We start from the raw sequence: 23,862 nt of genomic DNA on the forward strand, positions 1-23,862 counted from the left end.
GATGACAGAGGAGACACTGGAGCCAAGGATTGCCAACAGTCATCAGAAGCCAGAAGAGAGGCATCGAACAGGTTCGTCCCTACAGCTATTAAAGGGAGCAGTGCCCTGCCAACAACACCTTGATTTTGGACCTCCAGCCTCCAGAACTTTGAGAAAATACATTTCTGTTTGTTTTAAGTCACTAAGTGGTACTGTGTTATGGCAAGCCTAGGGAATAATTACACTCCCAATTTGTATCATGTGTAAAAAAGACACCCAGGTGAATTGAATAAGACTACCTGAAGGCTGCTTTACAACAACAATCAGAACCTATCCAACTCTCCCAATTTCACAATATTTCCTTTCTGCCATTGCATGTCTTTTAAACCATGCATGATCATTTCACAGAAGTTCTGTCAATTCCTCTACTGCCTGATTTACAAGGCACATAAAGGCAGGCACATAGTTAAGGGCAGGGCAAGCAGTAATTGCCTCTGATGGATGCACAGCCTGAAAATATCCCTGTTAGAGTCTGCATTTGTATGAAATGAATCACCAATTCACTTAAGCAATTTCATTCAAAGGCAAGTCCACAAAATGACTTGTACCAGTATCAAAATTTCTATGTACAAAAGTGCATGGTTATTAGCCAAGGATCATGGTGGCCTGGTATAGAAGAGTGGAGGGATGGATGCTGAAACAACATCACTGGTTATGCATCATATACATTCTCCCAAGTTGGAATGCCTAGATTTGATGATGCTGATTAAATGGCAAAATTAGTCCACACAACCACCACATACATGCGATCTAAAATTAATACAGAGCTTTTAATCAAATGTGTGATAGTCTTCCATTTGCAACAACATGAAAATTAAATGTGAAGAACTACATTAACTCAACATTATGGTTGGTTTTGCTCACAGAGAAGTCACAACTTAAAGTTATGGTTCCCACAGCTGCCATAACTGTCATGCACCATATATACACATGAAGGTAGAAAAGCGATCACCATAAAAAAAACCAGCAGAGATGCTACATATGCACAGGAGGGCCAAGTTATAGCCACTGGGGGACACATAACTTTGAATATTCTGATATATGCTCGCATAGAGCATAAAGCATTATCCACAGAGGAAATTCTGTTTTTTTCTCACCTTCTTTCCAGACCTAATAACTACATAGATGAGTCCGTTTTTCATTAAAAGAGGACAATTGATATTTCTCTCATCAGGAATCTCCGATATAACACAAGGTTTAGAAGCTATTTTTTGTTGTTCTCAATAAGCATAATAAGCACTCAGGGTTTTTTTTTAACTTCCGTTTTTAAATTAACACACAGTAAAACTGCCTTTCTACATGTGTATACTGTGCTATGATTTTTAATACCTGTGTATATTCATAGCCAGCACCACAATCAAGACACTAAATAGTTTATCACCCAAAAATTCCTTCAGGCTATCCCATTGTATTCAAATTCCCCCAACTTCCAGCCCCTGGCAAACACTGATCTGTCATATAGTTTTATCTTCTCCAAAATATCATATAAATGGAATCATACATTATGTAGTCTTTTGAGACCAGCACCTTTCACTCAGCACAATGTCCTTGAGAGTCATCCAAGTTGTTGCATGCGTTAATAGTTTGTTTCTTCTTATTGCCGGATAGTATTCCATTGTGTGCATGTACCCATTTTGTTTCCCATTAAGCACCCAGTTTAATTAAGTAAACATATTACTTTCAAGTACATATTCAGGAAATGAGAAATAATTTAGAATATTACCAATGCTAATAAATTTTAATATGATAAAACTTTCTAATCACATTCAAACATTCTGAAATGTAGCATTAACATCTTGGCATGAAAACTGGTATGAAGTTAGTAATGGCTAACAAGTCTTACAACCGCATTAAGTGTTTTTAAAAACGACAGTGAGTTTGCAAAGCATTGATATTTCCATTCTGCCTTGCTTGACTGAAATTTATGGGAAGGAATACATACCTGGTAAACTCTTTAGTTAAGGATCTGTCATTGGCAAGGATGAAAATTTATTAAAATTAAGCAGGATATAGTGACATATAAGAATGGATGGGCCAATTATTTCTTCACCAGGGAATTTAAGAGCAAGACACTGATGTGAATAAACAACCTTTACATTTTTTGCACACTTAATGTGATCTTGTACAAATACTACCTTCCATATGAGTATAGGAAGGATCTTACCATAAAGTATGCACAGGAAGTCAAATTATAAACTAAGTGAACAATCACTGGCTGTATAAATACAGTAGAAGACATACACTCACCTCCAGGAAAATTAAATAAAAACAAAAAGGTAGTTGAGAAATCAATGATACTGCCTTTGAAAAATACTCTAGTATTGCATTTATTTAATTATTTAAACCATGTCTAGGCTAATAAGAATAGAATATTTAGGACTAGAGGAGTCATAAGCACAAGAGCAAAACCAGTGACAAAATGAGATCAGCTGACCAGTATCCAGCAGCCAGACAGAACGACAGAATAAAAAAATGACCCACATGGCAATTAGAGGTTAAAAGTAGAATGTTTGTTCAGAAAAATGCAGGTCAACCAAATGGCTGAGTTTATTGGTATTCAATTTTTACACTTTTCAGGAGGTATTAGATTGGGCAAAAGAAGATATACATATTTCGTTTTCCCCACCTCCAATATTGTTCTCTAAAAGTGATTACACTGGAATATTGACTATCTAATATATGAAACATAAATCAAATGTGTGTGTACATATACCCTACTGAATCATGTGATGGCATAGAAGAGAGGTAAATAAACTAGTCTATGGCACAAATCCTACCTCAGAGTTTAAATTCTAGTGACACATTAAAAAAAAAAAAAAAAAAAACTCCAGGTTTCAACAAACAATTCCAAACCTACAAAGAAACAAGAAACAATGGCCCAGACAAAGGAGAAGCTTAAAGCATCAGAAACTGTCAATTAGAAGGCCTGAGACATTCCAAAGACAAAAAAAAGATCCTAAATATGCTCAAAGAGCTAAAGGAAAACATAGACGGTGAACTAAAGGAAACCAGGAAAATAACAGATGAACACAAAAAGACTATCATAGAGAGATGAAAATTATGAAGAAAAAACAAAACAGATCTGAAGACCACAGTAGCAGAAATTTAAAATTCCCTAGAGGCATTCCACAGCAGATCGGAGCAGGCAGAAGAAAGAATACTTGAACTTGAAATCATCCAGTCCGAGAAACAGAAAGAGGAAAGAATGAAGAAAAATGAACAGAGTCTGAGGAACCTGTGGGACACCATCAAGCACACCAATATATGTATTGTGGGAGTCCCAGAAGATGAAAGAAAGAAAGGGGAAGAGAACATATTCAAAGAAACAATGGCTGAAAACTTCCCAAATTTAACAAAAGACATTTCCAAGACACTCAATGAACTCCAAACAGGATAAATGCAAAGAGACCCAAATCAGCCAATATTAAAATCAAACTGTCAAATGTCAAAGATAAAGAGAAAATTCTGAAAGCCACAAGAGAGAAATGATGTGTCACCTACAAGGAAACCTCAATAAGATTAAATGCAGATCTCTCATCAGAAATGGTGGAGGCAAAAAGCAGTGAGAAGACATATTTAAAGCACTGAAAGCAGAAAGAATTGCCAGCCTAGAATTCCCTATCTGGCAAAACTGTCCTTCAAGAATGAAAGAGGGATAAGACAATCGCAGATAAAGAAAAGCTGACAGACCTTGACACCATTAAACCAGGCCTATTAAAAATGCTCTACAGACTGAATGAAAAGAAAATTGTTTCTTCCATAATTTTTTTTTTACTGAAGAAATAAAGTTCTCTAGTAAAGATTGTTACATGGGTAAATATAAATATCAGTACTATTGTATTTTTTACTGGTAATTTTTATTTTCTAAAGGATATAAGCTCCAAATGCATAAACTGAAATGACAAATATGTAATTTGTGAGAAGAACTTCATAAAGGTGGGGGGGACAGAGGGGTATAAGAACACAGATTGTGTATGCTACTGAAGCTAAGTTGGTATCAAAGCAAATGGGATTGCTATAGATTTAGGATGTTAAAATTAAGCCCTGTAGTAAGCATAAGGATAATATATAATTTGCAAGCTTACAGAGAAAGAAACAGAGCACGAATAGAGGGGAGAAGAAAAAAGAGGCCAAGTCCATGAAGGACCTTGGAACATGGCTAGCCCTTTTGCCTTGCTGACTCCATAAGGTGGAATTATGAGTTTTAAGATGAAACAAAAATAGTTAAGAACACGTCATTGAAGTGGAGAGAAATTGATGCATTTGATTTTGCAAGCTGCTGCTTGTTTCTTCCACTCTGTGGTCTGTCACTTTGCATCTCTGTGGTCATTCAACTGAAACTCTGTGGCCGCTAAGTAGAGTTTCTGGAAATACCTCAATGGGGTACTTCTCTAAACCCCTTAACTCACTCACATGCACTAGTGCCGAAGCTAGCTGTTTACAACTCCAACCGCCAATTTGAAATGTCAGAGAAGGAGGTACCTCACTGTAGAATTACAGGGAATTAAGGGGGGGTCCAACCCTTCCATTCACGACTGCTAGTTCTTGACCATGACAAAAAGCGCATCCAATCACTGTGATTATCTTTGTGTTTAAAAGACACATTGAGCACAGAAAAATAAATGTCTTCTCTTTATGATCAATTTTTTACTTTTTGGATCTCCAACTCTGCTCTCCCAAGATGCAGGACTGCATTTCCAAACTGCTGTGGTATATGCAGTTTTGTGCAGTTTTTGGATCCAGATGGTCCTGGGTTTAGAGCCTGACTCTTCCACTTACTAGTTAGGTGAAATTAAGCAAGTTATTAAATCTTCCCCAAACCTCTATTTCACTCTGAAGAAAGAAATGATAAAAAATACCTGCATCAATACTAAGTAAGTACAGTCAGAGCCATGACAGCAAGCATTTGTTAAATACTTAATGTCTACCAGGTACTAGGCTGAGAGCTTTCTATTTTTCTTGGCTCAAAGACACGGACTTAAACACTGTGCTTTATTCGCCTGAGTCTCATACACCCTTAAAAATCACCCTCTTCAAGGCTTTCGTGACCATCCCACATGCAGCATCCTCTTTCCCCTCCCCTCGGTTATCTCATACTGACTGAAGATTGCCAGATAGTGGTCCTTTTTTTTTTTAAGATTTATTTTATTTATTTCTCCCCTCTCCCAATTGTTCACACTTGCTGTATGCTCTCTGTGTCTGCTTGTCTTCTTTTTGGGAGGTACCGGGAACTGAATCCAGGACCTCCCATGTGGGAGGAAGGCACCCAATTGCTTGACCCATATCTGCTCCTCCCGGCTTGTTGGTCTTTCTCTTTGTGTTTCCTAGTTGTGTCTCCTTGTTGCATCATCTTGTTGCATCAGCTCGTTGTGCCAACTCATCATTCTAGCCCATCACATCAGCTTGCTGTCCTGCTCGTCTTCTTTAGGAGGCACCAGAAACCAAACCTGGGACCTTTCGTATGGTAGGCAGGTGCCCAACTGCTCGAGCCACATCCACTTCCTGTGTTGCTCATTTTTTCCAGCATCTGAGTCTAATCTCAATTCTATCATCAACACTGAGGACAAGAACCAAAGAGGAGACTTTCTGTATTTTCTAAATCCTTAATGATTCCCCAAGGTATGTAAAAGATTCCTGGCCAACCCCATTGACTTCTTATGTCCTAGCACAGTACCTTGTGGCTTGAAAGTCAACTGCAGAAACAACATGAATCAATGTATTTCACATAAGCAAGCTTCACAGAAAGGCTGGGAGAGGACAAAAGACAAGACATTGTTTCTACTCTTCGGGGGCCTCCAATCTAATGAGAGGGACAGACTTCGAAACAACTAACAAAACACAAAGTGCTGCTGGTGCTGGACAGGAGCATAATTTGCTCCCCTCCCAATGCCCAGCCCCAAGACTTAGGTGATGAGAACAATGACATCACCTCAGATAATAAAACTGTAAGACCACCCCCTTCATGAATCAGAGCAAAGACATGAAGAGTCACCTAAAAACACAACAAAACAGAAAAAACAATGTGGTTGCCAGGATACAATGATAGGATATCAGCCTATTTGAAAATGATAAATATATTTAATGAAATAATTGTGTCAATCAGAAAAAGGGAGAGGCCAAGAAAGGAAGCTTAGGTAAAAGTTTGCCCTTTGCCCATTTGAACCACATGGGAGCAGAAGAGAAAGCCTGTTCCATGAGACTTGAACAATCCTGGCTTCAGTGAACAAGCAGTTTCACATGGAGAGATGGAGGTAGATGATGCAAAAAAAAAAAAGTGGGAGTATGTCAAGTGCTGACTTGTATGCAATCCTTACTGCGAAATGCATGGCATACCAAACACCAATCAGCATGCAATCCATTTAGTTCTCCTTGCAGTGATTCATATTTGCCAAATTATCCCAATTCTGATGTGACTTCTCAGGTAGACTGACTTCAGGAAGAAAATGTACCTAACACACATTCCTTAAGGTTTTCTAGTCCCTGAGATAATCATGTCTCCCAACAAATTAATGAAGTAGGTTTGATTATGATTTGACTTCTAAGGTAATTTAACAAGAAAGAGAGAATGAGCTGTTTATGGCAAAATGAATGTGAAAGTCTACATGGTATTTAATTTTCATTGCAAATTAGTTGTGATTGGCATTTGTAGCATAGTTTCATGATCAATTGGTTATCACGAGTTAGTCCTCAGAGAAGGATGACCACTAGGTGTCTTGGAACATGGTGACCTTCTCAAGGTCTTACCCAGTAAGACCTTGGCTGTATCAATTTGCCTTATCTCTTTCTCTCTCTAAAGACTTCTACACAAAGCAGTACGAAGTTAGTTCTCGGCAATGGTAAAAGTGACATGTTGTGAAAAGGATGGCAGGGTGATGATATCTGATTACACAGTCAGGCAAAGCAACACAGAAGGAAGAATTTCATCTGGGTCTTGAAGGATGGGATGGATGAATTGAAGAATGAAGTGGCTAAGGAAACAGATATGAAATGGGTAAATGAAGATTTGATAGAATGTGACAAGCAAGGGAAGTAAAACAGTCTAAGACTAAATCACAGGTTTTTTCCCCTTGAGTGTCTGTGAGTAATTGAGATGTTGCCATGAAATGATGTTCTGTGGTTGTGGGGCCTTTCACTGAGGCTGGGTTTCTGCGGGACATCCAATGCAATATGAATCTAGGTTCAGGAGACAGTCCAGCTGAATCACCTTCTACCAACACATCCTTTATTCTTAATCTCTTTCTCCCATTTTGGTGTTGTAGCTGGTTTGGACACCTCTACTCAGCATTGCAGGCCATATCTATCCTCTACCTTCTCACATCCCTTCTTCCTTTTCCTTCATCCTTGCTTTCCTCCTTTACTTCAGTTCCATTTTCCCATAACTGTAAACCAACATTTCACCTCCTTTGCTGACCCTGGTGGAACTGGAAAGTGGCTGTAGAATACTCAGCCCACAATATTTGGGGCCCTCTCCCACTGCAGCAGTAGTCTTCTTCTGGCACCAAGTCAACAATGAGCAAAATAATCAGGTAAGACAAACCCCCAGTGGGTTTGCCCCAAACTACAGATGTCCCTTCCCTTATGCCCTTGGGAAATCTACAAACAAAATAGGTTGTACCAAATATACAAGGTCAACATTCGATTATCTTATTGTACAACACCATGCTTGTCTCATGTCAACCCCTTCATTTTGCTTCATTTCCTCCCCAATCCTTGAGAGTTATGCAAAGCTGTCAGCTATTCATTAGGAATAGATGAGCCTGATTTGAATTACATATTTAAAAACTTTAAAATTCACAGATGACCTGAGTCCAGCCAGATTTTGTCTTCATTCAAAAAAGGCAGACAAAATAAATTCAGACTTAAAATTAGTTTCAGACTCAAGATGAAAGGGCTGAAAAAGATACATTTTGCTAAAAGTCTTGATATTTTCATTTAACATCCTGATAATGGAGATTTTCTTTATAGTACAAAGTTTATTTTCTCACAAAAATAATACGGTCTTTAATTAAATCGTAAGCTCACCTTAAAAAAATATGAACAAAACCACTATTAAACTGAAAACTCAGATTGCTATCAATGGTTTAGATATTAGCTGATCACATGCTGTATGGCAGGCACTGAGCTGGGCCCTGAGAAAGCAAAGCCATATTAGACATGCCCATCCCAGCCAAGCCCACCACCAAAAGGACATAGTCTAGTGGAGATGTTAAGCAAGGGAGCGGTCATAAACTCTGGATCCTTCATAGTGGGAGAGATCCACCCATTACCGGTGGGAGCAAGGCTGGGATGGGTGGAAGGGGCTTAGGCAGAACCATACACCTGGCCACAAGTGTCCCCAGAGTTCGATGAACCACAGCCCAGTCCCTCCATCCTCTGGAACCAAGCTGTCAAGTGAGTCGGTGGCACACACATGGCCAGAAACCTCAAACACAGAAGAAAAACTCAGTTACCATCTCTAGCTTGTACTTTCTATGGCAGGAAAATAGAAGCAAACCATTGTTTTTCAAGAAATTAGGTCTAAAAAAAGTAGCTGAATTGTGAAGGAAATCAAATTATCCCGAACACCTTCTTTGTGAAAGACCATGCTTATTCCAGCCTTTTCTAAATTTAGCAGCAGAGAGAAAATAACAACCATCACCAACATTCCATCTGCCTTCACCCTTCCAGACGTACATCCCACCAAAGAGAGCTCCAGGAGCCTCTGTTCCAGCAGAGCCAACTGTTGCTCACACCCAAATGCTGTACACATCGACATTTTCTCACCTGTCCAAATCCTACGTATCTCCTGCACCCACCTGAACATTGCCTCACACGTGACATCCCCCCCCACTGATCTCTTCCACTGAGCTGCTACCAGACAAGGCTTAGAAGTTTTGCTTAGACAGCACTGAGATCCCTGTGCCTCATGCCATGCTTAGTGCTGGCAAGGCTATCTCTACAGACTGTAGCTTGAGGGCAGGTTCACTTTCTCCCCCATCTCTAGTTCCACAGCAATCTTTATGGTGCCTGACCTAGAGGAGTCATTCAAATACTTGTATTTGTTCAACAAAGACTATCAACATTTTAAAAGCTTAGCAACCATCGCTGAAAAACAAAATCCCTTCTAATTGGAGTTTCTTAGCATATCAAACCCACGAAGCCCACCTATTTTGGGGATAGTATTAAATAAAAAGATAAAGATTAATGTCAGTACATAATTCAACATGTTACCTCCCTTGTATTGACCTACTTTAATAATCCTATTAATTTCTCTTTAGTTTAGTGGAAAAGTTACATTTCGATCACGTAGATAACTCTAAAATTCATAATATTTTACCCAAGAGGTTGCTACTAGAGAAAAATAGATAAGCAAATTTATTTAATGGCAAGTGATGTGCTGACTTTATAGTAATTCGGAAAGAATGTGGCTAAAACCACATCAGATACCCATAACCCCAGCCCCTAATGAAATTCAAATATATAACATAATCAGCAGGCGTTGGTATTAAAAATAAAACCAAAAGTTCCAGTTGAAGAGTCATATTTCTATGCAATTTATTGCTTGCCTGACCATTGAGACTTGCCTCATTTTGATTAGTGTGGGGATTTTTTTAAAAAAGATTACACTGATCATCCAAAATAACGATTTACTAATTCAGTGATTGAACTTAAATTAAACTCATCCCAGAAAGACAGGATTTGTTTCATAATTATTTTTTGCTGTTTTACCATATCAAACTTAAGTAAAGCTTTGTTAATAATCACTGAATGGATAAGACCCTGATTAATTTAATGTTTGCTTTAGTGAATACAAAAGAAGTTGCCTCTGGTGAGTATGCATGCATGCCTGCGCACACACACACCCATACGTGTGAAATTGGAAGAAGTCCAAATCCTCTGAGTCAAAGGGGACATATCTTTCTTAGGGATATTAATATGCATGGTTTTTCTATGGGTAGACTTGGGCAATGATATACAAAGAAAAATTCAGAAACAGAGAGAAAGATACATACTTAAGCAAAAAGACCGCAGAAAAGTTATGCTCTTACTTCCAGGAGATGGAAAAAAGAAAGCTCATCCAATATAGCTTTTAATATCTTAAAGTGTCCTAGAAAGGATATTTGTAATAGTTTAAAAATATGTAGAGGTCAACCCTAAAACTAATGGGAACACTGGGTGCAATCAATATTACATTAATTTAAGTTCTTGTAAATGGCACTCTCCTCCATTCAAGCTAACCACAAACATAACTCCTAACCAAATTTCCAAGGGCAACAAATGTGCATTAAAAAATAACCTGGAGGACATTATGCTGAGTGAAACACGCCAGACACAAAAGGTCAAATATTGTATGATTGTGCTATTATGAACTAAATGCACTGTTCAAACCCATGTAGTTAATAATTAGAATATAATTCACCAGAAAATAGAAGGAGGGTAGAGAATGGAAAGCTGAGGGTTAATCTGTATAGAATTGGTAAAAAGGTTGTTTGTAAATCTTTGGAAATGACTAGAAATAGCTAAAACAAATCATGGTGTTTGTAACTAGTGGGACTACTGATATGGACAGGAGAGTTGTAGGAAAAGGAAACTGTAAGGTCATGTATATTACTAGAAGGAAAAAAACTGTAACATGGTACTGTATAACATAGTGAAACCTCATGTAAAATACAAATATGGGTGATATTGCATATGTAAGACTGTTTTTACAAAATATAAATACAAATGTACTAGAGAGAAGGAAAAAGAATAGCAACTATGTATACCAGGTGAGGGAGAGAGAGATTGAGAGTGATGAGTTTTCTTTTTGTTTATTATTATTACTGGAATAATTACTGGGAGTGAATAGGGTGATGAATGCACAAATGTGTGATAACACTGAATACCACTGATTGTAATCTTTGGATGGATTTATGCTTTATTAATATGTACTAATAAAACGCAAAAAAATAAATAAGTAAGTAAATATTAAAGGAAAAGGACCAGCCAAGGGCCCAGCCCTGGTCTCACCTCTGGCTCTTCTGATGCATCGCCTCCAAGGGGAGTTTTCTGGAGGTTGAAAAGGCCGTTGCCAGAGGCCCTCCTGTCCTTGGTGGGAGAGGCGTAGTTCTCTTCTGAGTCCGTTTCTACCCCATGGAGGTGACCGGCTTCCTCCTGGCTCCAATCCAATTCTTCTTCAGACTGTTTAAAGGAGCTGCTGCTACTCTTGGGAAAGACACCGGCGGTGGACAGACTGCTGGGCACCGAAGTATAGGAAGACTGGGGCCCAGAGTACGGGTGCCCCTCGGCGGCCAAGGCCCCCGCCTCCAGGATGTCGGGCACCGAGAGGCTCAGGCGGCGGTCCAGCTGGTGCCTGTCCCTCAGGTCCAGGAGCTTGCTGGGGTTCTTCTTCACCTTCTTCTTGCTCAAGTTTATTAACAAAGGTTTGGTCCGCTGTTTAAATGAACCCCAGACAGAAGGTTTATCCAGATCCATGGCTGCATGAAGACCCAAGAAGTCACGCCTCCAAAACCCACGTCTCTACTGAAGGCAACTTCAGGGACTCCTATAAAACAGAATATATGGAGAGAGAACATGAGTCTTCTCAGTGTTGTCAGGACACATGGAAGTGGAAAAAGTAGCTCAAAACTCATCCAGAGTGGTCAAGATTACAGTATTTGATGGGTAACCTCTACAGATACTAGGAAAAGCATTTTTTTAAAGAAAATAAATGTTTATTTTTTAAAAATCAGAGTAGCTATGGAAAAGTTAAAAATGAAACAATAAGATTGGCAGAAAAAAAATACTTTATAAGAAGTGAACTTTTTTATTTCCTCTCTGGGGAAAGCAGAACTGAAGACATTTTACCGGAACAGTAACAAGAGCTTTTAATTCGGATGCTCAAGGCAGTACCTTTCTACTTCTTTAAACCAGGGGTTCACAAATGCTTTCTGTAAAGGACCAGTCAGTAAATATTTTAGACTTTGTGGCCCAGATGGTCTCAGTCACAAATTCTCAGCTCTGCGGCTATGGCACCAAAGCAGACATAGACAATGACTGGGCATGACGCTGCCCAATGAAACTTTATTTACAAAAGCAGGTGGCAAGCTATAGCTTGCAATCCCTGCCTTAAACGTATCGTCCTTTTCAAAATTAAATGTGTATTTTGAAGAATAAACACACACCCATATCAACTAGGTTCCACTTAGCCACTTTAAACTTTGCATTAAAGTAAGGGTGAGTAGAGAAGCAAATAAGAATGGGAGGGAGAAGCAGCTGCAAAGCGGAGCAGGGGAGGAAGAACCCAACCGCAGCGCCAGCGGTTGCTGGGTGGCCACCATGGCCGGAATCACCACCAGCGAGGCGGTGAAGGACAAGGTCGAGGCTCCGAGCGCCTCCAGCGGGAGGTGGAGTGGAAAGGCGGGCCTGGGAACAGGCTGACGCTGAGGTCTCCTCGAACCATCGGATCCAGCTGGTTGATGAGGGACTGGACCATTCTCAGGAGGCCTGCAGGTGCTGGAGGAAGCAGAGAAAGCTGCTGCTGAAAGCAGAAGAGGTATGAAGATTATTGAAAACTGGGCTTGAAAAGATGAAGAAAAGATGGAGCTCCAGGAAATCCAACTCAAAGAAGCCAAACACACTGCAGAAGAGGCAGATGGGAAGTAGGAGGAGGTGGCTCTAAGTTGGTGATTACTGAAAGGGACTTGGAAGGTACTGAGGAACAAGCTGAGCCAGTAGATTCCCAGCGCGGAGAGACGATAAGCAAGTCAGACTGACGGACCAGAACCTGAAGTGTCTGAGTGCTGCTGAAGAAAAGGACTCTCAAAAAGAATAAATAGGGCAGCGGACTTGGCCCAATGGATAGGGTGTCCGCCTACTACATGGGAGGTCTGCAGTTCAAACCCCCGGCCTCCTTGACCCGTGTGGAGCTGGCCCATGTGCAGTGCTGATGCACGCAAGGAGTGCCGTGTCACGCAGGGATGTCCCCCGCGTAGGGGAGCCCCACACGCAAGGAGTGCACCCCGTAAGGAGAGCCGCCCAGTGCGAAGAAAAGTGCAGCCTGCCCAAGAATGACGCCGCACACACGGAGAGTTGACGCAGCAAGATGACGCAACAAAAAGAAACACAAATTTCCATGCCGCTGATGACAACAGAAGCAGACAAAAGAAAAGCACGCAGCAAATGGACACAGAAAACAGACAACTGGGGCGGGAGGTAGGGAGAAGGGGAGAGAAATAAATTTTAAAAAAAGGGTTCATTGTTAAGGGGTGTGGCATTTTAAAAAAAAGAACAAATATGAATAAGGGATATAGAATCTTACTGACAAACTAGAGGAGGCAGAGACCCATGTTGAGTTTGCTCAAAGAGCCGTAGCCAAGCTGGAAAAGACAACTGACAACTTGGAAGATAAACTGAAAGGCACCTACACAATGGAGATGAAATGAAGTCATGTGCACAAAGAATGCTGGACCAGACTTTGCTTGACCTGAATGAGATGGACAGCACCCCAGTCCTGCCCTTGCTGCTACCACTCTCCTTGACCTTGACTTAGCCTTTCTGAGGCTGACCTTTAAACTGAAGGCTGATGTTTAACTGGAAGGCTGTATTTTCCTCTTGCCATACAAATACCCTCCCAACCCACTACCCTGGGACCCATGTCTTTTTTCACTGCCTCTACCTCTCCCAGAGATTGTAGCTGGGCTTGGGGCAAAGCACATGTAAGGGAACATGAGCACATTGCCAGTGGCTTCAAAAGCATGCTGTAATGTATACATTTTGTAATTATCCCCCTTTTTTGTTGTTGTTGTGGCAACCATTTGTAAAACATTCCAAATAATTCCACAGCTCTGAAGCAGCAATTTATTAGCTTTCTCACTTTCGCAAGGTAGTTTTTCAGCTTAATACACACTGCCCTCTCCAGAGAAGAGGGAAAGAGGGATGGGCCTGCCTCACTGAGAGCCCAGCACAGCCCAGGGGAGAACTCACTGCTCCATACAAAGCACCAGCCAAACCAGGAAAGGGTTCCCAGGAGTTAGCTCCTGCAGGAGGGAAAAAAAAAAAGTGCTGTTCAGGTTTCCAGCTTCAAGGCACCTTAGGGCAAATTTATTGGTTTTTTTTTTCTTTTTAAATTTTTCTCATCAGAAGTGACCACATTAATATGGTGAGATCTCCTTTCCCTACCCCCTTCCCAACAGCTCTTAGAAAGGATCACGGGAAACGGACTTTGGCCCAGTGGTTAGGGCGTCCGTCTACCACATGGGAGGCCCCCGGTTCAAGCCCCGGGCCTCCTTGACCCGTGTGGAGCTGGCCCATGCGCAGTGCTGATGCGCGCAAGGGTGTCCCCCGCGTGGGGGAGCCCCACGCGCAAGGAGTGCACCCATAAGGAGAGCCGCCCAGCGCGAAGGAGGGAGCAGCCTGCCGAGGAATGGCGCCGCCCACACTTCCCGTCCCGCTGACGACAACAGAAGCGGACAGAGAAACGAGGCGCAGCAAAAAGACACAGAAAACAGACAACCGGGGGAGAGGGGAGGGGAATTAAATAAATAAAAATAAATCTTAAAAAAAAAAAAAAAAAAAAAAGAAAGGATCACGTGCCCCTGAGGTTCCTTTCTAAAAAAGGAAGGAAAATAAAATTAGATTTTTGCCTCTGATTGAGCCATGTGAAACATCTCATCACCCTTTTCTGGGTCTGAAGCTTCTGTCTCTAAAAGTACCACCTCATGCTTTGTATCAGTCAGTGCTGGAGCAATCCTGAATGGTTTATGTACAAAACTTTTTAAAACTTTTTTTATTATTTTGAAACTGTGTTTCTTTGGGATTGGGGAACACTGGCCACCCCCACCCCACTGCCATACCCCTGGCTGTGAGTGCTCTCTACAGTCTGGATAGCAGTGTGCTGATCTTCTACAATTCCTCTCCCCACCAGTTCCCCCCTTTTTGGTGAGGTTTCTGTGAGGCCCATTAGGTGTGCATCCTGCAGCTTATTGGGCTTAAAATGTACTCCCCTTTGGTGTGGTCTCTTTTGGGGACTGATTGGGAGAAAGAGAAAACAATAATACAACTGTTTTGATACTGAAAACTGGCAAGTTTCTTTTTGAAATAAAGAACCAGTCCCTCTGAAAAATAAAAAAATAAAAAACAATTGGGAGGTCTGTTCTTGTCCCAATGTACCAGGCCTGAAGAAAGGATAACACTTTTATAATGGACGATAAGGAAAGGCAGGCTTCAGAGCATTAGCCTGGGGACGTATGATTGGATAAAGTATCTCCAACAGGCAGGGGGTGAGCAATAGGAAGGCTTCACAAATAAACTGGTAATGAAGGCCATGGAAAATGCTGTGCAGGAAAGTGGGTGAATTGAGATGTAACAGGTTCAGCTCATCAGGGATTAAATCAAAATCAAGTTCAAAATAGTAAACTCGGTGGTGGACAAGGATTGTGGTTAATAATATAACAAATGTTTGCCACTATTATAAGGTGTTACAAATATAGTAATACATGGAAAAAGTACAAATAATGTAACTTATATACAACAGTTAACAGTAAGATTGCTTATTCTTTCATCAATGGCAAAGAAAGTAATATATCAATGCTAAGGGTCAACAATAGTGGTGTGTAAGGGAGTAAAAGATTTTCCCTTTGGTAGTAAAGAAAATGTTCTAAAATTGAGGCGATGACAGCACAACTATGTGATGAAATTGAGAGCCACTGAGTGTACACTTTGGGTGAATTGTACAAGGCATGGAGCTGTATAACACAGTGAGCCATATGGTAGATGATAGACTGCGGTTAAAAGTACAAATATGAGAATATTCTCTCATGAACTACAACAAATGCACAATACTAATACATGTTGTTAATCATAGGGTAGGCTATGGAAAATAAACCCCAAATGTAAGCTATGGTCTAGAGTTAGCCGTAATATTTTGATGATGTTCTTTCATAATTCATAACAAATGTTCCACAACAATGCAAGGTGGCGGTGGTGGGATGATGTATGAGAATTCTGTACATGATGTATGCATATTTTATAAGCTTACAACTTCTCTAATTAAAAGAAAAAATCAAATTTGGAGAAATAAACCCTTATTTTATGTGTCAAGTACCTCATATTAAATCCTTCTAGTATGAAGAAAAGCAATATGGTCAGGCCACTCTGATTTGCCCTGTAATTATTTTTCTCCCATCTAATGGAGAGAAGGAAAGGCCAAGAGCCTTGGCACTGTTCATCTTCTAAAACCAGGAATCCATGCTTTGGGGCCCCACCCCAACACTATACAGGACAGAATATTTAGTCATGGGGAAGAATAGTTCAGAGAGCCCACTAGTGGGGGGCATGGGGCCATTTGCCTTCTGAAGTCCAGGACTGTGTGGCCCCACAGCTCTTGCCTGAGGACCAGGCTGAGAGATGGCTCTTCCCAGGACTGACGTGGAATCTGCACTATCCAATGCAGGGATGAAGAACTTGGATTACAGAGACAGACTCCATAGGCTGGAATTCCTTCCTGGCTATGTTCTACTCATATGAAGACCAGAGGAAAGTCACTGCCCTCGGCCTCGATTTTTTTCACCTATACAATGGAGATAAAACTAAATTATATAATCATGAGATCATGTAAAAATTACATAAATGATTTCTCATCTACACAATGGTGATGAAATGAAGTCATTTTTATAAAGCACAGTATCTGCCAAAGAGAAAGCATTCAGTCAAGGGTAGCTTTTTGTTTTTCATTATTGCCACGGTTATAATTCTTAGTTACTTAAAAGGTCTGTATTTCATTATTATTCCCATCTTAAGGATAAGTTTAACAATAATAAGCCCATAGGACTCTTGTGAGAATTATAAATGATTATATATATTTATATAAAAATCATGCTTGGCACATTGTAAATGTTTAATATATAGTTATTTTGAAGTTATTCTTATTGCAAATATTTCATGTTGGACCATTCTGGTTTTAAATGTTTAAAATACTTTACAACTTTTTGCAGTTTTTAAAACAGTATTCTAAGCATAAACTTAAATTTCATATTAGCAAGACACAAGAACTCTATTTAATTAACATCTCATGGATTGACTTGCAAATATGCTAAAAGGGTTTGTTCCTATTTTTAGTCCTTTCAGGAGGTGAGTAGAGTAGGACTCTAAGCAGTCAGAGAAGGAGTCTTGAAGAAGAGAAAAGAGTCAAACGAACAAACATTCAGAGCATTCAGAACGTGGCAGGGACTACAGAGAGACTCAGGATGGTTAGCAAAGCGGGGGGAGGGGGGGGATTTATTGTACATGACGGAAATAAAACAACAGAAATGAAACATCCAAGCAAAAGACTTCATACAAATTCAGTTCTAATTACAGGCACCCACAACGTTTTTAACAGAAGAAACACCATACTGATCAAGGGAATGAGGAACAAAACTTTGAGTTGGGGAGAGAAAGAGAACAATTTTAAATGACTGGAAAAGTCCGTTATGATCAAAGTCATATAAATGAAAACAGAGAAGGTGGCCCAACAAAAACAACGTGCCCAAGGTTTGGCAATAGCAAACCTTGCAATGTCTGAATGATAAACAGACTTTTAGATTTATACCTAAGTTATATCAATTTTGTTGGAGCTATTGTAATTTTTTTTTTAAAAGTTTCCAATTGTAAATTGCTAGCATGTAAAAATACAATTGAATTATATGTTGACCATGTCTCCTGTGAACTTCCTAAGCTCATTATATTTAAGAGCTTTTATTAGATTCCTTGGGATGTTTTACATAGAAAATCACATTTTCTGAGAATAGGGGCATTTTATTTCTTTCTCTCCTATTTCTATGTATTTTATTTCTTTTTCCAATCTAATTGGACTTTCAAAGACTTCAAGTATGATGCTGAATAGGATTACTGAGGGTGAACATTCTTGTCTATTTACTTTTCTGCTTTAAGAGGGAAAGCATTTCAAGTCTCAATGTAAACTATTATCCATGTGGTGCAGCAGTGCTCCAAAATGTATTCACCAAATGCAATGAATGTGCCACAACGATGAAAGAGGTTGATGTGGGAGGAGTGGGGAGTGGGGAGTGGGGTGTGGGGTATATGGGAACCTCTTATATTTTTTTATGTAACATTTTTTGTTATCTATGCATCTTTAAAAAGACAAAATTTTAAAAAAAAGAGGGAAAGCATTTAATCTTTCACCATTAACTATGATGTTAGAGGTTTATCAATTTTACCAATGTTTCAAAGAACCAGCTTTTGGCTTTGATTTATATTTTATATTGTTTTCAGTGGTATATCTTTCTGCTCTAATCTTTATTATTAATAAATATTATATTAATATTAATATTATAATAAACTTAATTTTAAAAGAAGTTTTACATTACAGAAAAGTTAGATTGAAAGTATAGGGAATTCTGGGAAGCAGACTTGGCCCAATGGATAGGGCTCCGCCTACTGATGTGGGCTACGGGTGGGAGGCTCTTTGTCTCTTCGGAGATAACCTTAACCTAAGCTGTCTGTCCTGACTTGTGGGTGTGGGATGGTGAGAGGCTGCAGCCCTGCCCTTGGTAACCATGGCAATGACTCCAGTCCCAGGAAACAGTTTGTCAATGCAAACTCTATAAACTTTAAATATTCAGGAGAAATGCAAACCAAATGTGCTAAAAGCTTATTAGAATGTATGAAGTCCATGCTAAAAGCTTACCTAGGATGTGGAAGATATATGCTAATTTAAGCCTATTGAGCACTGAAACAAAGAACGATTTAGCCCTTCCTCTGTATAAAAGGAACTCAAAATTCTTGTTTGGGGCTCAGGTTTGCAACAGAAAGCTCCCGAGTCCGGCCAGCCGTCAATAAACCATTTTTCCTTCTCAAAATCATTCCTGAGTCCTGGCCTTTCTATACGCAAATAATTGAACCTCTCTCAAATTCTACAACACTACCACATGGGAGGTTCGCGGTTCAAACCCCAGGCCTCCTTGACCCAGGTGGAGCTGGCCCATGCGCAGTGCTGATGCATGCAAGGAGTGCCGTGCCACGCAGGGGTGCCCCCTGCGTAGGGGAGCCCCATGCGCAAGGAGTGCGCCCCGAAAGGAGAGCCACCCAGCGCGAAGGAAAGTGCAGCCTGCCCAAGAATGGCGCCGCACACACGGAGAGCTGACACAACGAGATGACACAACAAAAAGAAACACAGATTCCTGCTGCAGCTAATAAAGATAGAAGCAGCCACAGAAAAACACACAGTGAATGGACACAGAGAGCAGACAACTGGGGGTGGGTGGGGGGAGAAATAAATTAAAAAATAAATCTTTAAAAAAAAAGTATAGGGAATTTCCATATACCTCACCTCTTCCCTCTCCCACATTTCCCCCTATTAATAACATCTTACATTAGTGTTGTACATTTGTTACAATTGATGAACAAATAATGAAGCATTATTACCAACCAAGGTTCTAGTATACATTGTGCTTTACAGATTATACTGCATAATTTTATAGGTTTTGACAAAATGTATAATGGCCTGTATCTGTCACTGCAATATCATGCAGAACAATTCCAATGCCCAGAAAACGCCCTGTGTTCCACATATTCTTCCTTCCTCCTCTCCTTAGACTCTGTAGTAACCACTATCTTTATTTATCAATGTTACAAGCTCTTCCACTGCTACAATAATAAGTTTATTTTGGTCCATGGTTGTATCGTCCCCCCCTCAATCATGAGACTTTGGGGATGGTGATGCCTTCTCTGTTTCAGATTGAGAAGGGACTTAGATCATATAGGGCAGACAGAAGGAACTGTTGTAGATACTCTTTGTTTTTTGGTATGGGACTTATCCACCACCGTAATTTTGTTAGTTGTCCTGGGTGAGTCTGATGAACTGGAGAGTAGGCGTTGGCTGCAACTCTGCTGAGATTCAGGGCTCAACCGTCATTTGAACAGACCAAAGATTTAACTCTCCGGGACATATTTATAAACCAGTACAGTACTATTTATAGGTTCAAATAAAGAAGAATCATGTGAGGGAAATTATAAGTCAGTCTAACTCTGTAGCACTGGGGAAATAAGTTACCCCTCTAATTTACCTTGAAACTTCCTCTTTGAGCCATAGATTATGTAAAAGTTTGTTGTATTTTCACTTTCATTAATATTTTTAATTTATCTTGAAACCTCTTTGAGCTATGGTTTATTCAGAAGTACTGTTTAACTTCCAAATACTTGGAGATTTTCCAGAAGTGTTTTAATTGAGTTCTAGTTTAATTCTATTATGCTCAGAAAACATACTCTACATGATTTCAGATTTTTTTTTAATTTTGTTAAGGTTTGATTTATGACCTAGCATATAGTCTATCTTGGTGACTATTTCATGTGCACTTGAAAAAAACAATGTATATACTGCTGTTGCTGGGAGGAATATTCTATAAATTTCCATTAGATCTAGTTGATTGATTGTTCAGTTCTTCTATTCCTTAGCTGATTTACGGTCTACTATTTTTTTTTTAGTGAGAGAACAGTGTTGAATTCTCCAAATATAGTTTTATAGTTGTCTATTTATCTTTTCAGTTATGTCAAATTTTCCTTCTCTTTTTTGGAGCTCTCTTGGTAGGTGCATACACATTCAGAATCATCATGTTCTCTTGATAAACTAAGCTTTTGATCAATTTATAATGTTTGTCTTTATCCCTGATAATTCTCTTTGATTTTATCAGATTTTAGTAGCATTCCAGTTTTTTTTATTTATGCCTGCATGCCATATCTTTTTTCATTCATTTGCTTTTTTTGAACAAATCAATTTTATTGATACATATTAATAAACATACAGTGCATCCAAAGTGTACAATGGTATTTGCTATAATCACATAGTCGTGTGTCCATCACTTCAATCATTATTAGAGAAATGCATTATTTAAATAATAATCATAAACAAAAAACAGACAAACAAACAAACAAGAAAATTCCTCACCTCTGAATTTCTATTTGCTTCCCACTGTACATAGCTGCTTTTTCTGGCTATTCTATCCAAAGTGTATAACCAATGGCTTTTAGTATAATCACAATGTTATACATTCATCATTTCAAAAATTTTAAAATAATTTCATTACTCCAAAAGGAACGATTCCATACCCCTTAGCATTCCATCCTCAGGCCTACAAAACTGCTAATCTCCTTTCATCTTTATAAATTGATTTATGTTTACATTTCACATAAATGGAATCACACTGATGTGGGCTATTGGTGGGAGGCTCTTTATCTCTTTGTAGATAAACTAAGCTGTCTGTGACTTGTGGGTGTGGGACAGTAAGAGGCTGCAGTCCTGCCCTTGGTGACCATGGCAATGACTCCAGTCCCAGGAAACAGTTTAGCAATGCAAACTCTATAAACTTTAAAATATTCAGGGAAAATGCAAACCAAATGTGCTAAAAGCTTATCTAGAATGTATAAGGTCCATGCTAAAAGCCTGCCTAGGATGTGGACGATATATGCTAATTCAAGCCTATTGAGCACTGAAACAAAGAACAATTTGACCCTTCCTCTCTGTATGAAAGGAACTCAAAATTCTTGTTCAGGGCTCGAGTTTGAAACAGAAAGCTCTCAAGTCTGGCCAGCCATCAATAAATCATTTTTCCTTCTCAACTTCTACCACAATACAACATGTAGTATTCTGTGTCAGGTCTCCTTCACTTAGTATAATTTTTTGTCTGATATTAACATTAGATACTATTAACTTACATTCGTTCAGTTTCAAAGAAAAATGGTCTTGTATATGCAATTCTATCCATATTCATACTTCACATAACATATTTAGTTCACAATAGGGCAATATATAGTATTTGTCATTTTGTGTCTGGCTTGCATGGCTTCATTTCTTCTTACTGCTGCATAATAGTCCATCGTGTATATACTCCACAATTTCTTTATCCATTCAACAGCTGATGGACACCTGGTTGCTTCTAACTTCTGGTTATCATGAATAACCCTGCTATGAACATGAGTGTGCAGATATCTATTCATGTCACTGCTCTCAGTACTTCTGGGTATATACCTAGCAATGATATTGCCAGGTCCCATGGAAAATCTATATTCAGCCTCCTTAGAACCTGCCATAAAGTCCTCCACAGTAGCTGTATCATTCTATATTTCCACCAACAGTGAATAACCGTTCCTCTCTCTCCACACCCTCTCCAACATTTACAGTTTTCTGACTTTTTAATAGCAGTCAGTCTAATAGGTGTGAAAGGCTATCTCATTGTAGTTTTGATTTGCATTTCCCTAATTGCTAATTATGTTGAACATTTTTTTCATGTGTTTCTTCACCATTTGTATTTCTTCTTTAGTCAGCTGTATTTTCAACTCTTTTGCCCATTTTTTAATTGGATACTTTGCTTTTTATTGTTGAGTTGTATGATCTTCTATATCGTGGATATTAAACCCTTATCAGATATTTGATTGCCAAATATTTTCTTCCAGTGAGTCAGCTGCCTTTTCACCCTTTTGACAAAGTCCTTGAGGTGCAAAAGTGTTGAATTTTGAGGAGGTCCCATTTATCTATTTTTTCTTTTGTTGCTCATGCTTTGGGTGTAAGGTTTAAGAAACTGCCACCCCCACAAGATCTTGAAGATGTTTTCCCACATCTTCTTCTAGGAGTTTTATGGTGTTGTTTTTATATTTAAATCTTTGATCCATTTTGAGTTCATTTTTGTATAAGGTGTGAGATAGGGTTCTTCTCTCTTTCTTTTGGATATAGCCATCCAGTTCTCCAACACCATTTGTTGAATAGACTGTTTTGGCCCAGCTAGGTGGTCTTAACAGTTTTGTCAAAAATCGCTTGACTATAGATATGGGGGTCAATTTCTGACTTCTTGAATTGGTTCCATGGTCAATCTATCTTTCTTTATGCCCATACCATGCTGTTTTTACCAATGTACCTAAGTAATATGCTTTAAAGTCTGGAAGTGAAAGTCTTCCAACTTCTTTCTTCTTTTTTAAGACATTTTTGGCTATCCGGGGCCCCTTATCTTTCCAAATAAATTTGAATATTGCCTTTTGATTTCGGCAAAAAAGGCTGTTGGGATTTTTATTGGGATTGCATTGAATCAGTAAGTCAATTTGGGTAGAAATGACATCGTAACAATATTTCATCATCCAATCCATGAACATGGAAAGTTCTTCCATTTATTTAAGTCTTCTTCAGCTACTTTAAGCAATGTTTTGTAATTTTCTGAATAGAGGTCGTTTATGTCCTTAGTTAACTTAATCCTAAATATTGATTGTTTTAGTCGCTACTACAATGGATTTTTTTTCTGATTTCCTCCTCAGATTGCACATCAATAGTGTAAAAAGATGCTCTTGATTTTTGTATATTAATCTTGTAGTCCACCACTTTGCTGAGCCCATCTATCAATTCTAGTAACTTTGTTGTGGATTTTTCAGGATTTCTATATATAAGATCATGTCATCAGCGAATAGTGAAAGTTTTACTTCTTCATTTCCTATTTGGGTGACTTTTATTTCTTTGTCTAGCCCAACTGCTCTAACTAGAATGCCTATCACAATATTGGATAATAATGGTGACAGTGATCCTGATCTCAGTGGGAAAGCTTTCAGGCTTTCAACATTGAGTTCAAGGCTAGCTGTATGTTTTTCATATATGCACTTTACCATATTGAGAAAGCTTCCTTCTATTCCTATCTTTTGGAATGTTTTTATGAGGAAAGTGTGCTGTATTTTTTCCAAATGTCTTTTCTGCATCAATTGAGAGGCTCATGTGATTTTTCTTCTTCAATTTATCAGTGTGGTTTATTACACTAGTTGATTTTCTTGTGTTGAACCACCCTTGCATACCTGGGATAAAACCCACTTGATCGTGGCGTAGAGTTGTTTTAA

The 23,862-nt window shown here is 39.2% G+C and overlaps 1 protein-coding gene and 1 pseudogene across 5 annotated transcripts in view; one reads left to right on the top strand and one right to left on the bottom strand.

Annotated features, from left to right (window-relative positions):
• Positions 1-23,862, bottom strand: part of MCTP2 (multiple C2 and transmembrane domain containing 2) — a 258,051-nt gene that overhangs the window by 186,061 nt on the left and 48,128 nt on the right. For all 5 annotated transcript variants that reach the window (XM_071214337.1, XM_058294644.2, XM_071214338.1 and 2 more), the window contains exon 2: positions 11,029-11,563. In XM_071214337.1, coding sequence (XP_071070438.1) covers positions 11,029-11,493 — 465 coding nt within the window. In that variant the 5' untranslated portion in view covers positions 11,494-11,563. The remainder of the gene's footprint in view (positions 1-11,028; positions 11,564-23,862) is intronic.
• LOC101436097 (tropomyosin alpha-3 chain-like) lies at positions 11,942-13,549 on the top strand (annotated as a pseudogene).

The sequence above is a fragment of the Dasypus novemcinctus genome, chromosome 3 (genome assembly GCF_030445035.2).
Source record: "Dasypus novemcinctus isolate mDasNov1 chromosome 3, mDasNov1.1.hap2, whole genome shotgun sequence".
In the NCBI taxonomy this organism is placed as follows: Eukaryota; Metazoa; Chordata; class Mammalia; order Cingulata; family Dasypodidae; genus Dasypus; species Dasypus novemcinctus.